Here is a 23,622-nt window from a genome sequence, read left to right on the forward strand (position 1 = left end):
TACATATATCCAGGAAGTGCACAGAGTTCCAAACAAGATGAATCCAAAGAAGCATACTCTAAGACACATGATAATTAAAATAACAGAGATTTAAACAAAGAGAATGTTAAAACAGCAAGAGAAAGACAGTTAGTTACCTACAAGGGAGCTCCCATAAGATGGTCAACTAAAGTTTTAATAGAAATACTTAAGGCCAGAAGGGATTGGCATGACATATTCAAAGTGATGAAAAGCAAGGATCTATAACCAATACTACTTTACCCATCAAGGCTATCATTTAAAATTAAAGGAGAAATAAAGAGCTTCTCAGACAAGAAAAAGTTAAAGGAATGTGTTGCCACCAAGCCAGTATTACAAGAAATGTTAAAAGAGCCTTCTTATAGAAGGAAGAAGAAGAGGAGGAAAAGAAAGCAAAGGAACATAGTGATATATTCAATAGAATAAAATGGCGGTAGATACATATCTATCAATAATCACTTTAAATGTGAATGGCTTAAATGCTCCCATTACAAGACATTAGATACTCCGAAGAAAACATACAGATGGCCAATATGAAAAGATATGAAAAGAATAGTGAATATGAAAGTTGTGAATAGAGAGCCCAAAAATAAACTCAGGCCTTTATGGTCAATTAATATTTGACAAAGTAAGCAAGAACATATAAGATAGTTTATTCAGTAAGTGGTGTTGGGAAAATTCTTACACCATACAAAAGAATAAACTCAAAATGGATTAAAGACTTAAATTTTAGACTGAAAACCATAAAAATCCTAGAAGAAAACATAGCAGTAAAATCTTGGACATGTCTCATGCAATGTTTTTTTCTGATATTTCTCTTCAAGCAAGAGAAACAAAAGAAAAAACACCAAAAACAAATGGAGCCACATCAAAGTAAGAAGTTTTTGCGTAGCAAAGGACACCATCAACAAAATGAAAAGACAACCTACTGAATGGGAGAACCTATTTACCAATGATTCATCTGATAAGGGGTTAATAATCAAAATTTATAAAGAACTTATCAAACTCAACACAAAAATCCAGTTGAAAAATAGGCAAAGGACATGAATAGACTTCTCCAAAGAGAGCATACAGATTTCCAACAGACATATGTAAAGATACTCAATGTCATTAGTCATCAGAGAAATGCAAACTAAAACCACAATAAGATGTCACCTCACAGCTGTCAGAATAGCTATTGTCAGTAAATCAATAAACAATGTGTTGATGAAGATGTGGAGAAAAGGGAACCCTTGGGCATTGTTGATGGGAATGCAGGTTGGTGCAGGCATTGTGGAAAACAGTATGGAATTACCTCAAATATTTAAAAATTGAATTACTTTATGACCCAGCAATTCCACTTCTGGGAATATATCCAAAGAAACCAAAAACACGAATTTGAAAGAATATATACACCCTTATGTTCATTGCAGTGTTATTTATGATAACCAAGATTTGGAAGCACCTCAAGTGTCCATCAGTAGATAAACAAATAAAAAGCTGTGGTACATTTACACACGGAATATTATTCAGCTATGAAAATAGAAGGAAATTTTATCTTTTGCAATAGCTTGGATGGACCTGGAAAGCATTATGCTAAGTGAAACATCCAGTCAGAAAAATACAAGTATCATATGATTTTACTCATTAATGAACAAAATAAATTAACAAACAAGATAGAGACAGACTGATAGAGAGCAGACTGACAGCTATCAGAGGGGTGGGAGGTTGTGGGGTTGGGTGAGAAAAGGTGAAGGGATTAAATAATAATAATAATAATAATAATAATAATAATAATAATAATACCCCATAGACAAAGACAACAGTACGGTGACTTCCAGAGGGAAAGAATGTGGGGAGGTAGAAGAGGGTAAAGGGATGATAAATGGTTGGGTGGAGACTGGACTTGGGATGGTGAGCACAATACAATGTATAGATGATGTTATATATGATAGAATTGCACACCTGAAATCTATATCTTTATTCACCAATATCACCCCAATAAATTCCATAAAAAGTAAATAAATAAACAAATAAACAGAAAAAAAAAGAAAAAATACTCAGTGTAACTTCAATGTTCTTAAATATAAACTTGTTTTGTGGTCTGTCATGTGTTCTGTCCTGAAGAATATTCTGTGTGCACTTGAGAATGCATATTCTGCTGCTTTTGGATGGAATATTCTATGTTTATTTGGTTGAAAGTATGGTTCAAATCCAATGTTTCCTTGCTGATTTTCTGTTTGACTCATGTATCCATTGCTGATAAGTGAGGTATTGAATGAAGTTCCCTACTGTTGCTGTGTTATTATCTATTCCTCTCTTCAGACCTGTTAGTATTTATGTAGTATTAGGTGCTCTGATGTTGGGTACATACAATTGTTATATACCTTTTTTGATGAGTTGACTCCTTTATCATTATATAATGATCTCTGTCTTCCATGACAGTTTTGTCTTAAAATCTATTTTGGCTGAGGTAAGTGTAGGTACTTCCACTCTCTTTTGGTTTACATTTACATGGAATATCTTTTTCTATCCCTTCACTTTTAGCCTATGTGTATCCTTAAAGTGAGACTCCTTAAAGTGAGTCTCATGTAGACAGCATGAAACTGTTTTTTGTTTATGATTTTATCCAGCCAGCCATTCTGTGCCTGCTGATTGGAGAATATAATCCATTTATACTTAGAGTTATTATTGATATGTAAAGACTTACTAATCTTATCGTTTTATGGTTGTTTTGGAGTTCCACTGTTCCTTTTTCCTCTCTTGCTGCCTTCCTGTGTAGATTGGTGTTTTTCCATGATGGTATGCTCTGATTTTCTTCCCTTTCTCTTTTGTGAATCTACATTGGTTTTCCTTTGTGGTACCATATGGCTTACGTAAAATGTCTTAAAATGGTCTGTTTCATGCTGATAGCAATTTAACCTCAACTACATACAGAAACTGTAGCCTTTCATTTCCTCCATTTTATGTTTTTAATGTAACAACTTACCTCTATTTAGATTCTGTATTTGTTAATGAGTTCTAGAAGCTATAGTAATTTTCAATACCCTTTTCTTTTAACCTTCATACTATAGTTAAGTGGTAAACATATTGTACAATTACCTAATTAGAATTTTAGGAATCTGACTATATATTTACTTTACCAGTGTGTTGTATATTTTCTTAGGATTTAATGTGCCTTACAACCTTTTATTTCAGCTTGAAAAACTTTTTTCCAGCATTTTCGAAAAGAGGGTCTAGTGATGATGAACTGTCTTAGCTTTTGTTTGTCTGGGAAAATCTTTATTTCTTCTTCATTTCCAAAGGATGTCTTTGCTGAACCTCAGTGTTATTATCTACAACATAACTCAAAAGATTTTTAAAATTCATTAACATGTTATCTACCTAGCTGAATTCATGCCTCAAACTAGCCATTCTGAATTTTTTTTTAACTTTTGTGGCATTAAACATATGATTACAGGTTTGTACTTTGAATTTATTAATTTTATTGCTATCTGCATTTTTCATTCCGAAAATGCTGGTGGTGGTGTTCTGCATGAAATTAACTTATCTAAAAGAAGGAATACAAAGTAAGCAAAAAAGTTAAATGATAATACATTTTATTCACAACGGCTATCTATTGTATTGAATTTGTCACGTCTATTGAATTTAATCATTTTTTAATTCTCGCATTTTTTTGGTAATTATCATTTGAATGCATAATTTCTCATTTTGAATTAACTTTACTTTGGTAAATATATTTTGAGCTGAAAAGCTCAAATCATTTTATAAAAAGCTCTCACATTTTATAAAGTTCATTTGGTGAACATTTGCCCCTGTTTCCAGAAGCAACATGGATAGGAGAATGTCATGTCTTTTTTGAGCTTTAATTCAGCTATAGCTTTTTTCCCAACAGCAATCTTAATTGGGTCTATGGGATGGTGTCTCTACCACACCGAGAAGTTTTTCCATTCCACAGAGCTATCACTTGAACTTTAAATTGCTTTGGGAATTGGAGAATAATTAAAAATGTTTCATTACAAATATTTACACTTTTACAATGATGTCTGTATTGTTTGTTGAACCTGATCTTAATTCAGAATGCTGACATAAATACTAATAGGAAAGCACCTGGTTCTTCCAGGAGTTGGAAATAATTTATCAGTAGAAAGGTAAGTCTTCAATACTATGAGACTGCATTTCAATCTACAGTTACAGCTGTTATTTAATATGAATTTGTAATGTGAATAACCTGATGCGCACAGGGACCACTTTATTATCACAGAAATACAGATGTGAATCATAATAGTATTATTTCAATATTATTTATATAGTGTCTGTTAATCCTTAATGCAATTTCCATGTGCTATCTTATTATTTCCATACCATATCCCAGCAAGAAAAATAAAGCCGGTATTTTTTTATCACTATTTTAAAAATGAAAAGACTGTAACTCTAATTAAAAGCTCAGAACCTTCAACTAAAGACTTTCATTTTAGTCTGAATTACTTTTCCACCATGTTAAACTTATGTCATATCTATTCCAAAGAGTATAGTAGTCTCCTCATATCCAGGGATTCACTTTCCATGCTTTCAGTTATATGATGTAATTATACTCATATTTTCATATGTACTTTTCCTATATCCTAACTGAATTGTCAGCTTTGGAATAGCAGGCACTTTACATTATTATTTTATTTATTTTTACTGTGCTTAGAATATGACTGGGTTAAAGGTAGGCTATCAGTACTATTATAAAACAAGTTTAGCCTACTTTAAAATTTTTCATCCTTAATAATATTTTTTTCTTAAAGATATTTACAAACATAATGTGAATAAGGAAGGAGCTTTCTGTAAAACACAAAAGTATATTCTTGTCATTTTTCAAGTTGGCATGCCAATCCATAGTAAGGCAAAAAAAAAATCCATTTTGAATCGAAAAATTCTTGATATCCTACCAATTTAGTGTAGATTAAAGCCTTGTTACTCAAGTGCATTCAAGACCTGATGCACAAGTGTCATCTGGCCACTTTTGATAAATACAGAATCTCAGGAGCTGCCCTGAACTCTAAAGCAGAATCTAAAGTTTTTCAACACACTCACATGATCCACTTGTATATGAAAATTAGTGAAGCTGTGAACTAGACTCGAGCTGAGCTTCAAGCTCCACTTTATTTGCTACCTGCTTAACTTTGAACACATTCCATCTTTTATATTTGAAAAAAATGGGGATATTATAAAAGATTAATTTATAAAGCATCAAGTGGTACATATACACAAATACATACCTATTTACATAAAATATTTAAGCATTCTTTTCTTACGTTGACTTAAGTGGGTAAATTACCAAGGTATACTTTGAAGCTACAGAATAAAATAAGTGAAAAGTCTATGTCATGGTCTTCAAATATTATCTGTAACATTCGTATGGAGCTGATATATGCAGTGGTCTTGGCAAAGGGACAGTTACAGAAGGTACTCAGAGGGACTAGAATATGAGATCAACAACTAGCTATGTTTAAGCATGTTAAATTTCATTTAATGCTGCCTGACTAGGTGGTGGTGCAATGGATAGAACATCGGATTGGGTTCGAAAACCCAAAGTCACCGTCTTGAGCGCAAGGTCGCTGGCCTGAGCGTGAGATCATAGACATGACCCCATGGCCGCTGGCTTGAAGCCCAAGGTCACTGGCTTGAGCAAGGAGACACTTGCTCTGCTATAGCCCCCAATCAAGGTACTTATGAGAAAGCAATCAATGAAAAACTAAGATGTTGCACGAAGAACTGATGCTTCTCATCTCTCTCCTTTCTGTCTGTCTGTCCCTATCTGCCTCTCTCTCTATCTCTGTCTCTGTCACACAAAAAATTCAGTTAATGTTATTCAATTTATTATTATTAAATGTCAGTAAAATGCACAAACTGACTAATGTAAAGTATGCAGGCATAGAAAGAAATATGCACCAGGAAATGAAAGTTGCTATGAAAATTTGACCATCATTATTAATTCCAAATCAAATTTTCTGTACTTGTTGAGTAGTCCTTTGCCATTTTCACCACTTGCTTTCTGGGGCAAATCAAGAAGTCAGGCTTATAGTTGGTAATTAGTCAGGAATTTAGAAACTTCAGTTCAGGAATAAGTCTTCAACAGCAGTAAAAGTTACTTTGGTGTATTTGATCACAAGTAGAACTTTATATATTAGCAATGGGTATAGGTACTTTAATCTTTCCCAATATCATTGCATTCTAGTCACACACATTGTTGAAGATAACTGGATGTCAGAACTTCAAGAAAATACTCCTAATTATACATTCTAAAAATGAATTGTTCACATAATTTTTTACACTTCTTTCTTGGCAGTGAATGAATTTATATTAAATCTTTCTTCTGGAATCAGATGGCATGGATAAAATTAACCAGACGTTTGTGTCAGAATTTCTTCTTCTTGGCCTTTCTGGATATCCAAAGACTGAGATTATTTACTTTGTTCTAATTCTATTTATGTATCTAGTGATTCTGATTGGCAACGGTGTTCTGATCATAGCAAGCATCCTTGATTCCCATCTTCACACCCCTATGTACTTTTTCCTGGGCAACCTCTCTTTCCTGGATATCTGCTATACATCCTCCTCTGTTCCCTCAACATTGGTGAGCTTAATCTCAAAGAAAAGGAACATTTCCTTTTCTGGATGTGCAGTGCAGATGTTCTTTGGATTTGCAATGGGGTCAACAGAGTGTTTGCTCCTCGGCATGATGGCTTTTGACCGTTATGTGGCCATCTGTAACCCTCTGAGATACCCCATCATCATGAGTAAGGTGGTGTATGTATTGATGGCTTCTGTGTCATGGGTCTCCGGCGGAATCAACTCAATTGTGCAAACATCTCTCGCCATGCAATTGCCTTTCTGTGGGAATAATATTATCAATCATTTCACATGTGAAATACTAGCTGTCCTTAAGCTCGCTTGTGCTGATATATCCCTCAATATTATCACCATGATGATATCAAATACGGCATTTCTGGTTCTTCCACTGCTGATCATCTTTTTCTCCTACATGTTCATCCTTTACACCATCTTGAGAATGAACTCAGCCACAGGGAGACGCAAGGCCTTTTCCACCTGCTCAGCACATCTGACCGTGGTGATCATATTTTATGGTACCATCTTCTTTATGTATGCCAAACCCAGATCTCAAGAACTACCTGGGGAATACAGGTTTCAAACTTCAGACAAGCTTATTTCCCTGTTTTATGGGGTAGTGACCCCCATGCTGAACCCTATAATCTATAGCTTGAGAAATAAGGATGTAAAAGCTGCTGTGAAATATCTGCTGAACCCAAAGCGTATTCAGTAGGTATTTTCTATTTGGGAAATGTGAATCTTTGTGTAATAAGCACAAAGGTAGACTTATAGGTAAATCAGTAATAACTTCCTTTGGGGAGACCATGGTTAAGAAAAAATATTTTTATTTTTCTCATTCCTAACCTTGCTCAAGAGAATTACTGAGAAATATAGTTTGCTATAAACTCAGCTTCCAATATGCCCTGATCCAGATCTCACAAGAACAATGAATTCTATTAGACTCTCACTCCTGGTGGTATCCTAAATGAGTGTTTCTGGCATACTGTGTGGAAATTACACAGAAAACAATCACACATAGCTTTGAAAATAGAGAGGCAAGAGCACAAAATCTGCAATTACACTAATTACCTAAATGACATTGGATAGACTTTCTTGTAGGCCACAGTTACCTTATCTTGCAATAAGAAAATAAATAAAACCAGGTCCCAATGGAGAAAGTACTCAGCATAGCACCAGCTTTGTAGCACCCTTGAGTTTCAGAACTGAAGCTAAGACTTCAAGTTGAGAACTAAAAGCTACTACTAAACACCTCTTTTACTTGAAGTTAATAATTATAAGAGCTGCATATCTCTCCATAAAAATCACTCTGTTCATATAAGTTAGACTCTCCTTGTCCTTCACCCCATATCTATATAAAGAGAAGTTTGGGCCAAGAGAAGAAATAATCAAGGGAGTGTTCTATCTTACGGGGAGTGCACAACAGAGTAGTGGGAGGAGATAGCCTACAGTCCCTGTGGAAGAATGGGAAAGTTGTTTTTTATTTTTCTTTCAATTTAAGCCAAGTGAAAGGGTGCTACCAAAAAGCCTCTTAAGGCTTTGGGTGCCTACAAAGAGAGAGAATCTGGCTTTTGTCTTGATGAGTGGAGGCCTGTGAGCTCTCAAGGCTGCAGAGCAGCTGAGGAGCTGGTCTAGAAGAGGGAAGATGGTAGTTATTTTATGCCAGAAATAATCAGAAACATTTCAAATCTACCTGAGATGTTCTCATAGGCTTGGAAGGAGTGATACAGTCATTGAGGAGATAAAATCAGTTCTTTCATTCTCCAATGAGTTGAAATTCAATAAATTTATTATATAAATACGTATATATTTTAATCATCAGGCTTTCCCATACCTCTTAGCCCATTATAATACCTGAGCTTTGACTTTATTTTCTTAATCAATTTTACGCTTTCTGTTTTAGAGCTACAACATGATCCGATATCTCCTACTCAGAGGACTCTTTCTTTGCCATTCCACTTCCATTGGGTTGACCCAGGTTTCTACATAAATGATCTAGTCACTCAATTCTGCTGTTCTGCCAATGCCCCACCAGAACTGGAGTGTTGTCACTGCAGAAACATTCAGCTGCTCTTCTCTTGTTTCTGGGAGGATCGCATTGGCGTTGCATGGGTTCTGTTTAGAAGGGTATGTGCCAGACAAGGTGGATGATAGCTTTTGAACTTCTAATGCTCTCCCCACTCTCTGGAGGCCTTGCATTTGCATTTGTATCTGTTTCTGTTTAAATATCTTTAACATTTTGTCTATCACAACAAGGTGTTAAGCATGTAAAAATATTATTTTAAATGGTTTAACCGACTCCTTAATACCTTAGTTTTTATTTTCCCTTCACAATACCAAGGATGTCAGCATCTATATGCAGGCTTATATCAAGTTGAACTCTTTCACTGCTAAAATATTTCATATATAAAAGTGGTGCTAATCAAATAATCAGAAAATTAACAGACACTATTCCAAAGAAGACATACAGATGGCCAATAGACATGTGAAAAGATGCTCGATATTACTAATCATCAGAGAAATGCAAATTAAAACCACAATAAGATATCACCTCATGCCTCTCAGAATGGCGCTCATCAATAAACCAACAAACAACAAGTGTTGATGAGAATTAGGAAAAAAAGAATGCTTATACACTGTTGGTGAGAATGCAGATTGATTGGGGCAACACTGTGGAAAGCAACATGGTGGGGTCACTCAAAATACTAAAAACTGAACTTCATTATGACCCAGTGATCCATTTCTGGGAATATCTCCAAAGACACCTGAACACTAATTTGAAAGAATATGTTCACCCCTAGGTTCCTTGCAGCGTTTTTTACAATAGTCAAGATTTAAAAACAGCTCAAGTGTCCATCGGTGGCTGAGTGGATAAAAAAGCTGTGGTACATTTACACAATGGAATACTACTCAAACATAAAATAAAATAAAAAGGAAACTGTATTTTTTGCAATAGCATGAATGGCCCTGGAGAGTATTATGCTAAATGAAAGAAGCCAGTCAGGAAAACAAGTATCCTATGATTTCATTCATATGTAGAATCTAATGAACAAAACGAGCTAACAAGCAAAATAGAGAGCAGGCTGACTGCTGTGAGGAAGGGTACTGGGAAGGTGGAAGGATTGAACAAAAAAGGGGAAAAAAAGAGAAACAACTCATGGACATAGACAATAGTCTGGTAATTGCTGGAAGGAGGGGAAGGGGAGGTTGAGAAGGATACAGGGGTGATAAATGGTGATGAAAGGGGACTTGACTTGGGGTGGTGAACACACAATACAGTATACAGATGATGTGTTGTAAAGTTGTGTGCCTGAGACCAGCATAATTTTGTCAGCCAGTGTCACCCCAATAAATTCTATTTAAAAAATAAAATAAAATAAAAATAAAATATTTCACAGGCATATAAAAGTGATGTTAATCACATGGAAAATCATGAACTCTCCAAAAATTGTTTGGTGTGTATTTCCTCATTAATAATTAATACACAGAAATCAGAGGCATTTTTATACACTAAAAATGAACTGTCAGAAAGAGAAATTAAGGAAGCAATCCCCTTTACCATTGCAACCAAAAAAATAAAGTACCAAGAATAAATTTAACCAGGGAGATTAAAGACTTGTACTCGAAAAATTATAAAACATTGATAAAAGAAATCAGGGGAGATACAAACATGCTCATGGTTAGGAAGAATAAACATCATTAAAATGTCTATATTGCCCAAGGCAATTTATAAATTCAATGCAATACCAATTAAAATACCAATGACTTACTTCAAAGACATTGAACACATATTCCAAAAATTTATATGGAACCAAAAGAGAACACGAGTAGCCTCAGCAATCTTGAAAAGGAAGAATAAAGTGGGAGGTATCACACTTCCGGATATCAAGTTATACTACAAGGCCATTGTACTCAAAACAGCCTGGTACTGGCATAAGAACAGGCATATAGATCAATGGAACAGAACTGAGAACCCAGAAATAAACCCACAGCTCTATGGACAACTGATATTTGACAAAGGAGGTAAGAGCATACATTGGAGTAAGGACAGCCTCTTTAATAAATGGTGTTGGGAAAACTGGACAGCTACCTGCAAAAAAATGAAACTAGACCACGAACTTATACTATTCACAAAAATAAACTCAAAATGGATACAAGACTTAAATGTAAGCTGTAAAACCATAAGCATCTTAGAAGAAAACATAGGCAGTAAGCTCTCCAACATCTCTCGCAGCAATCAATATATTTGCCGATTTATCTCCACAGGCAAGGGAAATAAAAGACAGGATAAACAAATGGGACTATATCAAACTCAAAAGCTTTTGCACAGCTAAAGACTATCAGAACAGAATAAAAAGACAAACTACACAATGGGAAAACATATTTAACAATACGTCTGATAAGAGGTTAATAACCAAAATTTATAAAGAACTTGTAAAACGCAATACCAGGAAGACAAACAATCCAATCAAAAAATGGGCACAATAAATGAATAGACACTTCTCCAAAGAGGACATACAGATGGCCAATAGGCATATGAAAAAATGCTCAACATCACTAATCATTAGAGAAATGCAAATTAAAACCACAATGAGATATCACCTCATACCAGTCAGGATGGCACTCATCAACAAAACAACACAGAATAAGTGCTGGTGAAGATGTGGAGAAAAGGGAACCCTCCTGCACTGCTGGTGGGAATGCAGACTGGTGCAGCCACTGTGGAAAACAGTATGGAGGTTCCTCAAAAAATTAAAAATCAAACTGCCTTTTGACCCAACTATCCCACTTTTAGGAATATGCCCCAAGAACACCATAGCACTGTTTCAAAAGAAGACATGCACCCCCCCCCCCCCATGTTTATGGCAGCATTGTTCACAATAGCGAAGATCTGGAAACAGCCCAAGTGTCCGTCAGTGGACGAGTGGATTAAAAAGCTTTGGTACATATACACTATGGAATACTACTCAGCCATAAGAAATGATGACATCGGATCATTTACAACAACATGGATGGACCTTGATAACATTATACTGAGCAAAATAAGTAAATCAGAAATAACTAAGAACTATATGATTCCATACATAGGTGGGACATAAAAATGAGACTCAGAGACATGGACAAAGTGTGGTGGTTATGAGGGGGGAGGGGGAGAGGAAGGAGAGGGAGGGGAGGGGCACAAAGAAAATCAGAAGGTGACAGAAGACAATTTGACTTTGGGTGATGGGAATGCAGCATAATCAAATGTCAAAATAACCTGGAGATGTTCTCTCTGAACATATGTACCCTGATTTATCAATGTCACCCCATTAAAATTAATAATAAAAAATATTTTTAAAATGTCACTTGACCACCTCCCAAAGATATCATTTTAAATATATTTCTTCTAGTAACAGTCATACATTTATCATATTTTTATTTTGATTTATCACTTAATGTAATATGAACACTTAAGGTTAAAGTTTGGGTTTTTTAATATAAAATATCTGTGGTATTACAGGACAAATTTTAAGTAGAATTAATAGGGCAATTGATAGGAACTTTTAAAATTTCTAGTTAAATTAGCCTGAGAAAGGTCATATTACCCACCCTATATACCATATATGATTTCCCCCAAACATATTTAAAGCTTTTTCCAAAATGCATAGGAACACATTTTTAGCTATATTTATCTGTATATACACACATTTATGTACATTTTTTCTTTAAAACATAATTTTCATTTTCAAATATTTAACTAAAGAGCAATTTAATAAAATATCATGTACCAATTACACAGCTTAGATAATTCTCAACACATGGTCAACTTTTTTCTTTCATCATTATATATTTTCTTCTTCCAGATTATTTTGAAGCAAATTATGGACATAATAACATATATCTATGTATCTATCCATCCACTTATAGATTTTATATTTATCTATAAATGTGTAGATGTATAGTTATAATGTGTAGACAGACATACACTAAGTTGTAAAGATCCAAATGCCACCATTCACATTATAGTCCATGTGACTTTACCTCCTGGAGCACATAAACTGTGATATGAGTAGTTCCTTCCTCAGTTGAGCACAGAAGGGCAGTGCTGGTGAGGACTGTTAGCCATGAGTGCGGCACAAGAGCCACATGAAAGACTATATTTCTACTCCAGCTGATTGTCGCCATGAGATAATGCAGACTGTGTATAATCTGAATTATTTTCTAAATTTCAAGAGGCTAAATTTAAAAATTAAACTTTGAAGCACTCACCCAGATTGGGATATTTTATTATTATTATTATTTTGTATTTTTCCAAAGTGAGAAACAGGGAGAGGCAGACAGACTCCTACATGCGCCTGTCTGGGATCCACCCAGCATGTACACCAGCGGGTGATGCTCTGCCCCTCTAGGGCATTCCTCTGCTGCAACTGGAGCCATTCTAGTGCCTGAGGCGGAGGCCATGGAGCCATCCTCAGCGCCCCGGGGTGAACTTTGCTCCAATGGAGACTTGACTGCGGGAGGGGAAGAGAGTGACAGAAAGGAGAGGGTGGAGAAGCAGATGGGCGCTTCTCCTGTGTGCCCTGACCAGGAATTGAACCCCGAACTACCACACGCTGGGCCTACGCTCTACAGCTGAGCCAACCAGCCAGGACCCAGGTTGGAATTTTTTTTTTTTTTTCTGTATTTTTCTGAAGCTGGAAACGGGGAGAGACAGTCAGACAGAATCCCGCATGCACCCGACCGGGATCCACCCGGCGCGCCCACCAGGGGCCGACGCTCTGCCCACCAGGGGGCGATGCTCTGCCCTTCCGGGGCGTCGCTCTGTTGCGACCAGAGCCACTATAACACCTGGGGCAGAGGCCGAGGAGCCATTCCCAGCGCCCGAGCCATCTTTGCTCCAGTGGAGCCTTGGCTGCGGGAGGGGAAGAGAGAGACAGAGAGGAAGGAGAGGGGGAGGGGTGGAGAAGCAGATGGGCGCTTCTCCTGTGTGCCCTGGCTGGGAATCAAACCCGGGACTTCTGCACGCCAGGCTGACACTCTACCACTGAGCCAACCGGCCAGGACCTTTTTTTAGGCTTTTTTTTTTTTTTAATTCATTCATTTTAGAGAGGAGAGGGAGAGACAGAGAGAGAGAGAGAGAGAGAGAGAGAGGAGAGAGAGAGAGAGAGAGAGAGAGAGAGAGAGAGAGAGAGAGAAGGTGGGAAGGAGCTGGAAGCATCATCTCCCATATGTGCCTTGACCAGGCAAGCCCAGGGTTTCGAACTGGCGACCTCAGCATTTCCAGGTCGACGCTTTATCCACTGCGCCACCACAGGTCAGGCGGGAATATTTTAAAGAATACATATTCATGTATGGCTAAAGCCTTCCTATAAAGGTATAGGATATGGTCCTGATGGAGGAAGAAATTTCTGGCCAAAAGAGAGAGTTCTAAAATGTCAGTTGTACCTCCCAGACCTATTTTGCACAATTGTCTCTTAGAACATTTCAGTCAATGTTGGTTATATACCCAACATGTTGCTATTAACTGCATATTGAGTTTGAGTACATAGCAGCAATCACTTTAGAGTCTTTCCACTTTTTATTAATTTTTATCCAGATTATTCTCCTTGGGGCAAGATCATGAAGTTCAGGTAAAAGACTGACCCATAAAACTAGGAGAAATTTAAATAAGGTCAATAATTTCCCAAAATTGATCCAAATGAAACAGTATTGTAGCCAGGTCCACAGTGTACAGGGCTGTTTCCAGGTTGGTAACTAGAACCACAGTCCCCAGTTGGTGAGCCTCCTACTCAGGTATATGCCTGTCTTCTGAAAATGGCCCTCCAAAATTTACATATTTTACAGTGCAATGAAGCATCTATTGGAAAATTATAGCCAGAATCTGGGTTAAGATCTATACTATAGCTTAAAAGGTTGTCTGGAACACTTCAATTTAATAATGTGCTATCTATCTCTCTATCTGAATTTATGCCCCAAAATATCCATTCTGGATCTTTCTTCACTTTTTAACCTTAAATATCTGAATTCACTTTTTCCTTATAAATTTATTTATATTATTGATTATCTATATTTCTTTTCATTCCAAAAAAGCTTGGCAGTAACAGTCAACATGACATTAACCTTTATAAAAAAAAACGAAGATAAAGGAGACTTGATTTGAGGTGATGAATACACAATACATTGACAGATGATGTGTTGTAGAACTGTGCACCTGAAACCTGTATAATTTTATTAACCATGTCACCCCAATAACATCAATAAAAAGGAACAAACACAAAACAACAATGCTTGCTAAAAAAATAAGTAAATAAAATTAAAGAATAAAAGAAAAAAGTGGAGATGAAGTAGGCAAAAAGTTAAGTGACAATGCATTTAGTTCACAATGAACATCTGTTTTATTTCATTTATAATATCTAGATGATTTTCCAGTCCCAGCATTTCACTTTGGTATTTATCATTTGAGTAAAGATCTTACTTTGAATTAACTTTGCTTTGATAAACATATTTTGAACTAAAAAGCTCTCACCTTTTATAAAGTTAATTTGGTGAACGTTTGCCCCTGTTTGCAGGAGTTACATGGGTAGGAGACTGTCATTTCATTTTTGAGCTTTAGTTCAGTCACACTGTAGTGCCACCAGTGATCTTAACTGTGTCTGTGAAACACCATCCCTGACACACCACAAGTTTCTCCATTCCACTGACCTCTCATTCCAACTTCAAATTGCTTTGGGAACTGGGGAACAATTACAACTGTTGCATTACAAATATTGATATTTATTCTTTCACATTTGTGGAATCTGGTGTTCTTCGTTAAACCTGACTTTAATTCAGAATGCTGACACAAATACTAAGAGGAAAGTAACTGGTTCTTCTAGGAGGTGGAAATAATTTATCAGTAGAAAGGTGAGTCTTCAATACCACAACACTATATCTTTTCATTCCATAATTCAAGCTATTATTAAACACAGATTTAAAATGTGAACAGCATGAGGAAATGCAACTAGTAATTTATTATTAGTACCACATAGCTATGATTTATTATCATTGTTATTTCTGTATAATTCTCATTAATTTGTAAAGCAGCTTCCATATGCTACTGAATTTTTCTCAAAACAAACCTGAGAGAAAAGTAAGGCAGGCATTTTTATCACTATTTCACAAATGAAAAAACGGAGACTGTATATATTAATAGAAAGAAAAGAACCTTAAACCTAGACCTTTTTTTTTTTTTCCTGTATTTTTCTGAAGTCGGAAACGGGGGGGGGGGGGGGGGGGTGAGACAGTCAGACAGACTCCCGCATGCGCCGGACCGGGATCCACTCGGCATGCCCACCAGGGGGCGACGCTCTGCCCACTAGGGGGCGATGCTCTGCCCCTCCGGGGCATCTCTCTGTTGCGACCAGACCAGAGCCACTCTAGCGCCTGGGGCAGAGGCGGAGGAGCCATCCCCAGTGCCCGGGCCATCTTTGCTCCAGTGGATCCTCGGCTGCAGGAGGGGAAGAGAGAGACAGAGAGGAAGGAGAGGGGGAGGGGTGGAGAAGCAGATGTGCGCTTCTCCTGTGTGCCCTGGCCGGGAATCGAACCCGGGACTTCTGCACGCCAGGCCGACGCTCTACCACTGAGCCAACCGGCCAGGGCCAAAACCTAGAACTTTTGCTTCTAAGACCCAAGTGCTTTTTGACCAGGCTCACCGCATGCTATATCCATTCAATCGAGTACTAGGTGATCTTCTGTACTTGCATTGTCTATATAAGATGGCATTTTGTTGGTACTGAATGAAAGATGTGTTTTTTAAAAAATCAGAGCCTGTTGCAAAGGAATAATTGGGCATATTAAAATTTTCTTGCATATGAGGCCACAAATATGTACAGGGGAATCGCTTAAGAACTTAAAGTGTAAACAGGTGAGCTCCTTTCCTTGTGTCTCTCGTTATCTTACAATATACAGAATAACCAATTGAAGTTTCTGGGAGAAGAAGTAAGGCAGCCAGACAGAACTGGCTGAAGGTGGGTTTGAATTGGTGAGGGAATATATGTCTAGGAGGGAAGGGCTTGGAGCAGGTGGCAAGAACAGTGGTTTAAGTGACCTAAGATACATTGTCATTACATTTTTCAGGAATTGGAAACCAACAGGCTCCCCAGGCCTGGACCCCAAAGGGGCTGGATCTGGAACATCGCCACATTTCTTGGTAAGTCAGTGTTTGCTGTCTTCTTTGCGTTATGCGTGGGCTGATCAGAGTGCTCCTGTCCCTTGGCTAACTTCTGTATCCTTCTTGGGGACAACTTTGATTCATCCTAAGTAGTGTTCAGTAAATATAGAATCATTTCACAGATAATGAAGTGTTCTGGGACATATAATGAACTCCACATTCCGAACCTTCCATCATGATAAGAAGAACTAAGTTCTCGAAACTTAACCATTCTGCTTGTGCATTGAGTTCTGCTTTTATGACTTTAATATATCTGTGATCTCACCGATCATTTTCTGTTGCTGACATAGGTTTTCTATACAGAGTTTAACGCTACCTGTTGGGCATAGGAATACCGGAAAGAGAATGGGCTTTGGGTTTTGTCTCTGCCCATTATTGGCCGTCATGTGACTGCAACCAAGTGAACTAATTTCAAGCACAGTATCTGGCACATAAGAGCCTGCAATGGAAGTTGTTTGCATAAATGAAAGTTTTCCATTTAAATAAATTAAAAGTGTTAAGGTACTTCTGGCCCTTACCTGAATAAATATACACTAAACATTGCCCTGAGGCTCAATTTCTTCATTTCTAATTTGGAGATTCAACATTCTCTCACCCAAGTTGAAATTTTCTCTGGTATTCTTTAACTGAATTGTTTCTGAAGTGAGAATCCCTCTGTTGGGCTTTTGACACTAAGACATTATACACTGTAGAGAAATCTTTTCACTGATCATCACAGAGCAAACTGAGTGTTAGTGTGGGGTAGTGAACATATGCTGACATTCTCAGAACTGTTAGTCTATGTCCCTGGTTGGCAAACTGCGGCTTGTGAGCCACATGCGGCTCTTTGGCCCCTTGAGTGTGGCTCTCCCACAAAATACCACGTGCAGGCGCTACCTCGATAAGGAATGTACCCACCTATATAGTGTAAGTTTAAAAAATTTGGCTCTCAAAAGAAATTTCAACCCTTGTACTGTTGATATTTGGCTCTGTTGACTAATGAGTTTGCCAACCACTGGCCTATGGGAACCCTATACCCTTGCAAGTTTGGCTAACATGAAATTTGTTGGCATTTACAAAGAGATGATTTTTTTTTTTTTGGTGTACTAGTTAGTAATTAATGATAACCTAATTAACTTAAATATTTTATTTCTTTGTATTATATATCTGCCCCCAAACCTCAGAAAATCAGTGTATGATACCAATTTTGAAGGGGACCTAAAAATCACAGGGTCTAAACACTCTCTTTGGACTTGGTGCTTCTAATAATGGGCTCCTTCCCAACGAAAAGAAGTATCAGTTTCTCTAACTTTGGACCTTTATATATGTCTGCTTCATTTACGTGTTCAAATGTGCTTTGTCTCACTTTTCCGCAGACACCACTTTTTCCCCTTTCTGAAAAGGAGGCACTGCCAGGGTGCTTACACCTAAACTTTGCTCAACCTGTTTTTTCTTCTGCTCAACCTCTTCTCTCCCAGACCTGCCTCGTCCTTCCCATATTTGCAGATCCAACCTCAGTAGAGATTCTTCCAGACTCTCTCTTGACGTGTTTATTTCTCATTAACCTCCTCCTTCTAGAGAGACTTAAGATAGTCATTCAGATCACACAATGTAATTATACTTTATATCAAATTGTTTCATGTGCAGTTTCACTCTTTCCCTCGCCGAACTGTAAACATTTTGATGACAGATGTGTTGTGTTATACTTGACTTTCTTTACTCAGCTTGGAACAGGGGTGGGTCCAAGTTAGGCTCTTAGCAATATCCTATACATCTTACAGTAGTCCAGCAGAAGTTTATTTATTGTGATTTTATACAATTTACCTTTTAATATTACTATTTTTTGAATTGTACTGAACAGTGAGATGCAGCCCTGGGGTTTGCTGGAAAACATGAAAGAAGTAAGGCCTTGATCATTTTCTAGGTCGCTAAGCTTGTCCATCTAATGAAACAAAAGAAAATCCATTTGTAACAGAAACATCCAGCCCTGGCCAGCTAGCTTAGTGGTAGAGCATCTGCCTAGCATGTGGAAGTCCTGGGTTTGATTCCTGGCGAGGGCACACAGGAGAAGCATCCATTTGCTTCTCCACCCTTCCCCCTCTACTTTCTGTCTCTCTCTTCCCTTCCTGTAGCCAAGGCTCCATTGGAGCAAAGTTGGCCTAGGCACTGACGATGGCTCTGTGGCCTTCATCTCAGGCACTAAAATTGCTCCGTATGCAACGGAGCAATGCCTCAGATGGGCAGAGCATTGCCCCAAGGTGAGCATGCCGGGTGGATCCTGGTCAGGCCTATGCGGGAGTCTGTCTCTCTGCCTCCCACTGTCTGTCTCACTTCAGAAAAATATAAATAAATAAATAAATAAATAAATAAGTAAGTAAATAGATAGATAAATAAATAAATAAAAGAAACATCCTCATAGTCTCCCAACTCACAATCTGCTTCAGCATAACCTGGGAGCTTATTAAGAATTCAGTATCACAGGCCCTGCTCCGTAATTACTGGAACAGAACCTGCATTTTAATGAGACCCCCAGGTAACTTATATGTGTATGAAAAGCTTAAAAGCCTGAAATAGTTGAATTTTTAATATTCCACCAAGTCCCAAAATTTTGGATAATAGTTGGTGGGAAAACAGTATAATAACTTTTGGTTTTGAAGCCCAAAGAGTTCTAGAATTCATTGGCACAGAGCTGAGCCAAGCTCTACCTTTTATTTTATTTTATTTTATTTATTTATTTATTTTGGTATTTTTCTGAAGTTGGAAATGGGGAGGTAGTCAGGAAGACTCCCGCATGCGCCCGACCGGGATCCACCTGGCATGCCCACCAGGGGGCAATGCTTTGCCCATCTGGGGTGTTGCTCTGTCGCACCCAGAGCCATTCTAGCGCCTGAGGCAGAGGCCATGGAGCCATCCTTAGTGCCTGGGCCAACTTTGCTCCAATGGAGCATTGGCTGCAGGAGGGGAGAGAGACAGAGAGGAAGGAGAGGGGGAGGGGTGGAGAAGCAGATGGGTGCTTCTCCTGTGTGCCCTGGCCAGGAATCGAACCCCGGACTCCTGCATGCCAAGCCGATGCTCTACCACTGAGCCAACCAGCCAGGGCAAGCTACCTTTTAATTGTAGGTTGGATAACATTGGCCACATTCTTTTAAAATAGAGATAATGAGAAGAATAATTTTTTTGGTAAAGTATAAAGTGCTGCACACAAAATATTATATATAAACATTATTAAAATTTTCTCAGGTTCATTTAAATATTATAAATTGCAAATAACTCTGAAGTCACAGAATAAAACTAATGAAGAGTAACTATTGTCTTCAAAGCTTGTCCCTCATACACATGCATAGTCGGTCTACACACTGGTCTTATAATAGGAACTCACAAGATAGTAAGAGTGGACTGTAACTGTGAGATCAACAACTACTTTTAGCTTTGAGAAGATGTTAAATTGTAGTGTATGTGGTTCAATTTACTATAATCAAATGCCTTCCCTATAAAAATATACCCAACTTAAATGACTAAAAGGAGATACAGAATGTCAGGTAGACAAATTTTCATAAAAATCAATTTATAAAAAAATTTTCAAAAAATTTTTATAAAACTGGCTTTGTGTTTTAGAAAACTTCCATTAAACGTTGAATCAGAATTTCAGTTCTTGTCCAGTTGTCTTTTGCCTTTCCACCATTCTTTCACTGGACTTGACTAAATGAAGAATTCAGGTTTGTTGTCTGAAATGTTCTAAGGTCTTTTAGAAAACTCAATTTAGAGTGTCATCAACAGTAAGGGAGGTTGCTTCTGAATTTGCTTCTGATCCTTGGTAGATTGGAGCACACTAGACACAGGGAATAGAAACTCAACATCCTAGTCTCGTTGTATTCTAGGCACAAACTATTAAAGATAACAACATATGTTAGGAGCAGGTGACAGAAGTTAAAGAAAACACTCTATGTCATCTTAGAGTAATGTTTATTCAAGACATCCATTACTTTTGTTGCTTGGCAGTGAAAATATTTTGTTAGGTCTTCTTTAGGTATCCTGAAAGCTGGAACATGGACATAATAAACAAAATTTTTCTGAAGAATTCATTCTTCTGGGGCTCTCAGGTTACCCAAAACTTGAGATCATTTTCTTTGTTCAAATTCTAGTTATGTATTTGACTGATCATAGCAAGCATCCTTGCTTCCCATTTCACACCCCTATGTACTTCTTCCTGGGCAACCTCTCTTTCCTGGATATCTGCTATACATCCTCCTCTGTTCCCTCAACATTGGTGAGCTTAATCTCAAAGAAAAGGAACATTTCCTTCTCTGGATGTGCAGTGCAGATGTTCTTTGCGTTTGCAATGGGGTCAACAGAGTGTTTGCTCCTCAGCATGATGGCTTTTGACTGCTATGTGGCCATCTGTAACCCTCTGAGATACCCATCATCATGAGCAAGGTGGTGTATACTGATGGCTTCTGTGTCATGGCTCTCCAGCGAAATCAACTCAATTGTGCAAACATCTCTTGCCATGCAATTGCCTTTCTGTGGGGATAATATTATCAATCATCTCTTATGTGAGATATTAGCTGTCCTTAAGCTAGTAGATGCTGATATGTTTCTCAACACTGTTACCCTAGCAGTGTCAAATATGGCATTCCTGGTTCTTCCACTGATGATGGTGTTTTTCTCCTACATGTTTATCGTCTACAACATCTTGAGACTGAACTAAGGCACAGGGAGACACAGGCCTTTTCCACCTGCTTAGCACATCTGACTATGGTGATATTTTATGGTACCATCTTCTTTATGGATGCCAAACCCATGTCTCAAGACCTCTTTGAGAAAGAAAATTTCTCAAAGCTACAGTGGGGTTTCTTCCCATGTTTTATGAGGTAGTGACCCCATGCCACTCCTGTAATCTATAGCTTGAGAAATAAGGATGTAAAAGTTGCTATAAAGTATATGCTGAGTTGGAAAGCTGTTAACTAGTAAGACCAGTGAAAATGTGGTCTTTAGTGTATTAAGGGTAGAATGGCATCAGTGATTAATCATTGAGGACCTTTTTTGTGAAAAACAAAGTTATATAGAGAAGTCTTTACTCTTTGTCTGTACTTACTCAACTTAGCTACAATTACTAAGAAGAGTAGTCTACTCTAAACTTAGGTTCTAATAGGTTCTGATTGGTTTTAGAGCAATAATACAACTGCAGACCTTCTAGCTAAGTAAGAACTGTGCTCTTTGCCAATCTGTATCCTTGGGGGAAATCCAGATTTAAACATAAGTGATTCGATCACTAAAATCTTGTTGCCTATCTACTGTCTTCCCTGGGTTGGTGTATTGTTACTGAATTAAATCCCTACCTTCTGGTTCTTCTCCTCTGGTTTGGATTGCAACAGGTGCTACTTTCTGTTTAGATAGGTATGTACCAAACTCTGTGGGTGAGGCTTTGTAACTTCTGTCCACCCCACTTGGATGAGCCCCACATTTCAGTAAGATCAAGGTTTAACTTTTTTAAAATTTGACTTATACTACCAAGGTTTTGGGCTCATATACAGGGTCCTGCTTTAAAGCTGGAATAGCTATATTAATAACAGGCAAATTAACTTCAAGAAATAGAGTATTTCCAGAGATAAATGATTTTAAAAGGTCAAAGCATAAAGAACATTAAATAAGAGCTAAGTGTATGTGCAGCTAATAGCATAGCTTCAAATCCATAAAGCAAAAATTGATACAACTGAAGGGAAAATAAATATCTATTATCAGGTCTTGATATTTTTAACACCAATCTTTAGTAATTGGGAGAATAAGTAAACAAAAATTTAGTATGGATTTAGAAAATTGAAAAACACTATCAAACAAATTGATCCATTGATATTTATAAACCATTGCACTGCCTGAGACACCCAATACAATGCCATACAGAAGTGGTCATGATGGACATTCTTGCCTTGATCTTAACCTTAGCAGTAGAACATTCAGTCTTATAATTGCCGCTATTATGCTGTTTCACACATTCAGGTTCTTTTTTTCTTATCTGTAAATGGAGGGAATTGAAATAGTCTTTTGATTTTCAATTGTAGCAAAATGGATGAAATTTACCATATTAACCATTTTTAAGTGTACAGTTTAGTTGTATGTATTCACATTATTAAGCAAAAGATCTCTAGAATATTTCCGTATTACAAAACTGAAACTCTATACTGTCTATACACTAATTCCCACACTCCCTTAGCAACAACTTTTTATTATAAGTTATATGATTTTGACTACTTCATATGAGTAGAAATCATACAGTACTTGTTATTTTGTGACTGGCTTATTTCAGTTAGCATAATGTCCTTGAGGTTTGTTCACGTTGTAGCACATGACAAAATATACTTCTCTTTTAATGCTGCATAATATTCCATTATATATACATACCACACTTCCTTTAGCCTTTCAATTGTTGATGGGCCTTTGGGTTGCATCCTCCTCTTGGCTGTTGTTAATAACGCTGCATTAAGCATAAATATACAGATATTTCTCCAAGATCTTGTTTTGAGTCCTTTTCGATATACACCCCAACGTAGGATAGCTGAATCCTATGGTAGTTTTATTTTTTAAATTTATTGAGGAATCTCCATGATCTTTTCCATATGGCTGTACCATTACATTCTCACTAACAATTCACAAGGCTTCCAACTTCTCGGTATCTTGACCAGCACTTGGGCACAGGGGCTATTGGATTGAGGGGATCCTCTTACCTGGAAGACAGGTATTGTAAAATTAGCATCTCCTCCTACCCCAGGCAAGCAAGCAAGCAAACACCATATTTCTTCTCCTCTATTCTGATCTTGAATAAATTATTTAATTAGCACCCG

General features: G+C 37.4%; 1 protein-coding gene and 1 pseudogene across 1 annotated transcript; both read left to right on the forward strand.

The window, feature by feature from the left end:
- The first annotated feature begins 6,367 nt into the window (after nucleotides 1-6,367).
- Nucleotides 6,368-7,330, forward strand: LOC136392951 (olfactory receptor 13C3). The gene has a single exon (XM_066365642.1). It carries the CDS (start codon nucleotides 6,377-6,379, stop codon nucleotides 7,328-7,330), a length of 954 nt encoding a protein of 317 aa, XP_066221739.1. The 5' UTR covers nucleotides 6,368-6,376.
- Nucleotides 7,331-19,010: 11,680 nt separating this feature from the next.
- Nucleotides 19,011-21,751, forward strand: LOC136391256 (olfactory receptor 13C4-like; annotated as a pseudogene).
- Nucleotides 21,752-23,622: the final 1,871 nt, after the last annotated feature.

The sequence above is a fragment of the Saccopteryx leptura genome, chromosome 2 (genome assembly GCF_036850995.1).
Source record: "Saccopteryx leptura isolate mSacLep1 chromosome 2, mSacLep1_pri_phased_curated, whole genome shotgun sequence".
Classification (NCBI taxonomy): domain Eukaryota; kingdom Metazoa; phylum Chordata; class Mammalia; order Chiroptera; family Emballonuridae; genus Saccopteryx; species Saccopteryx leptura.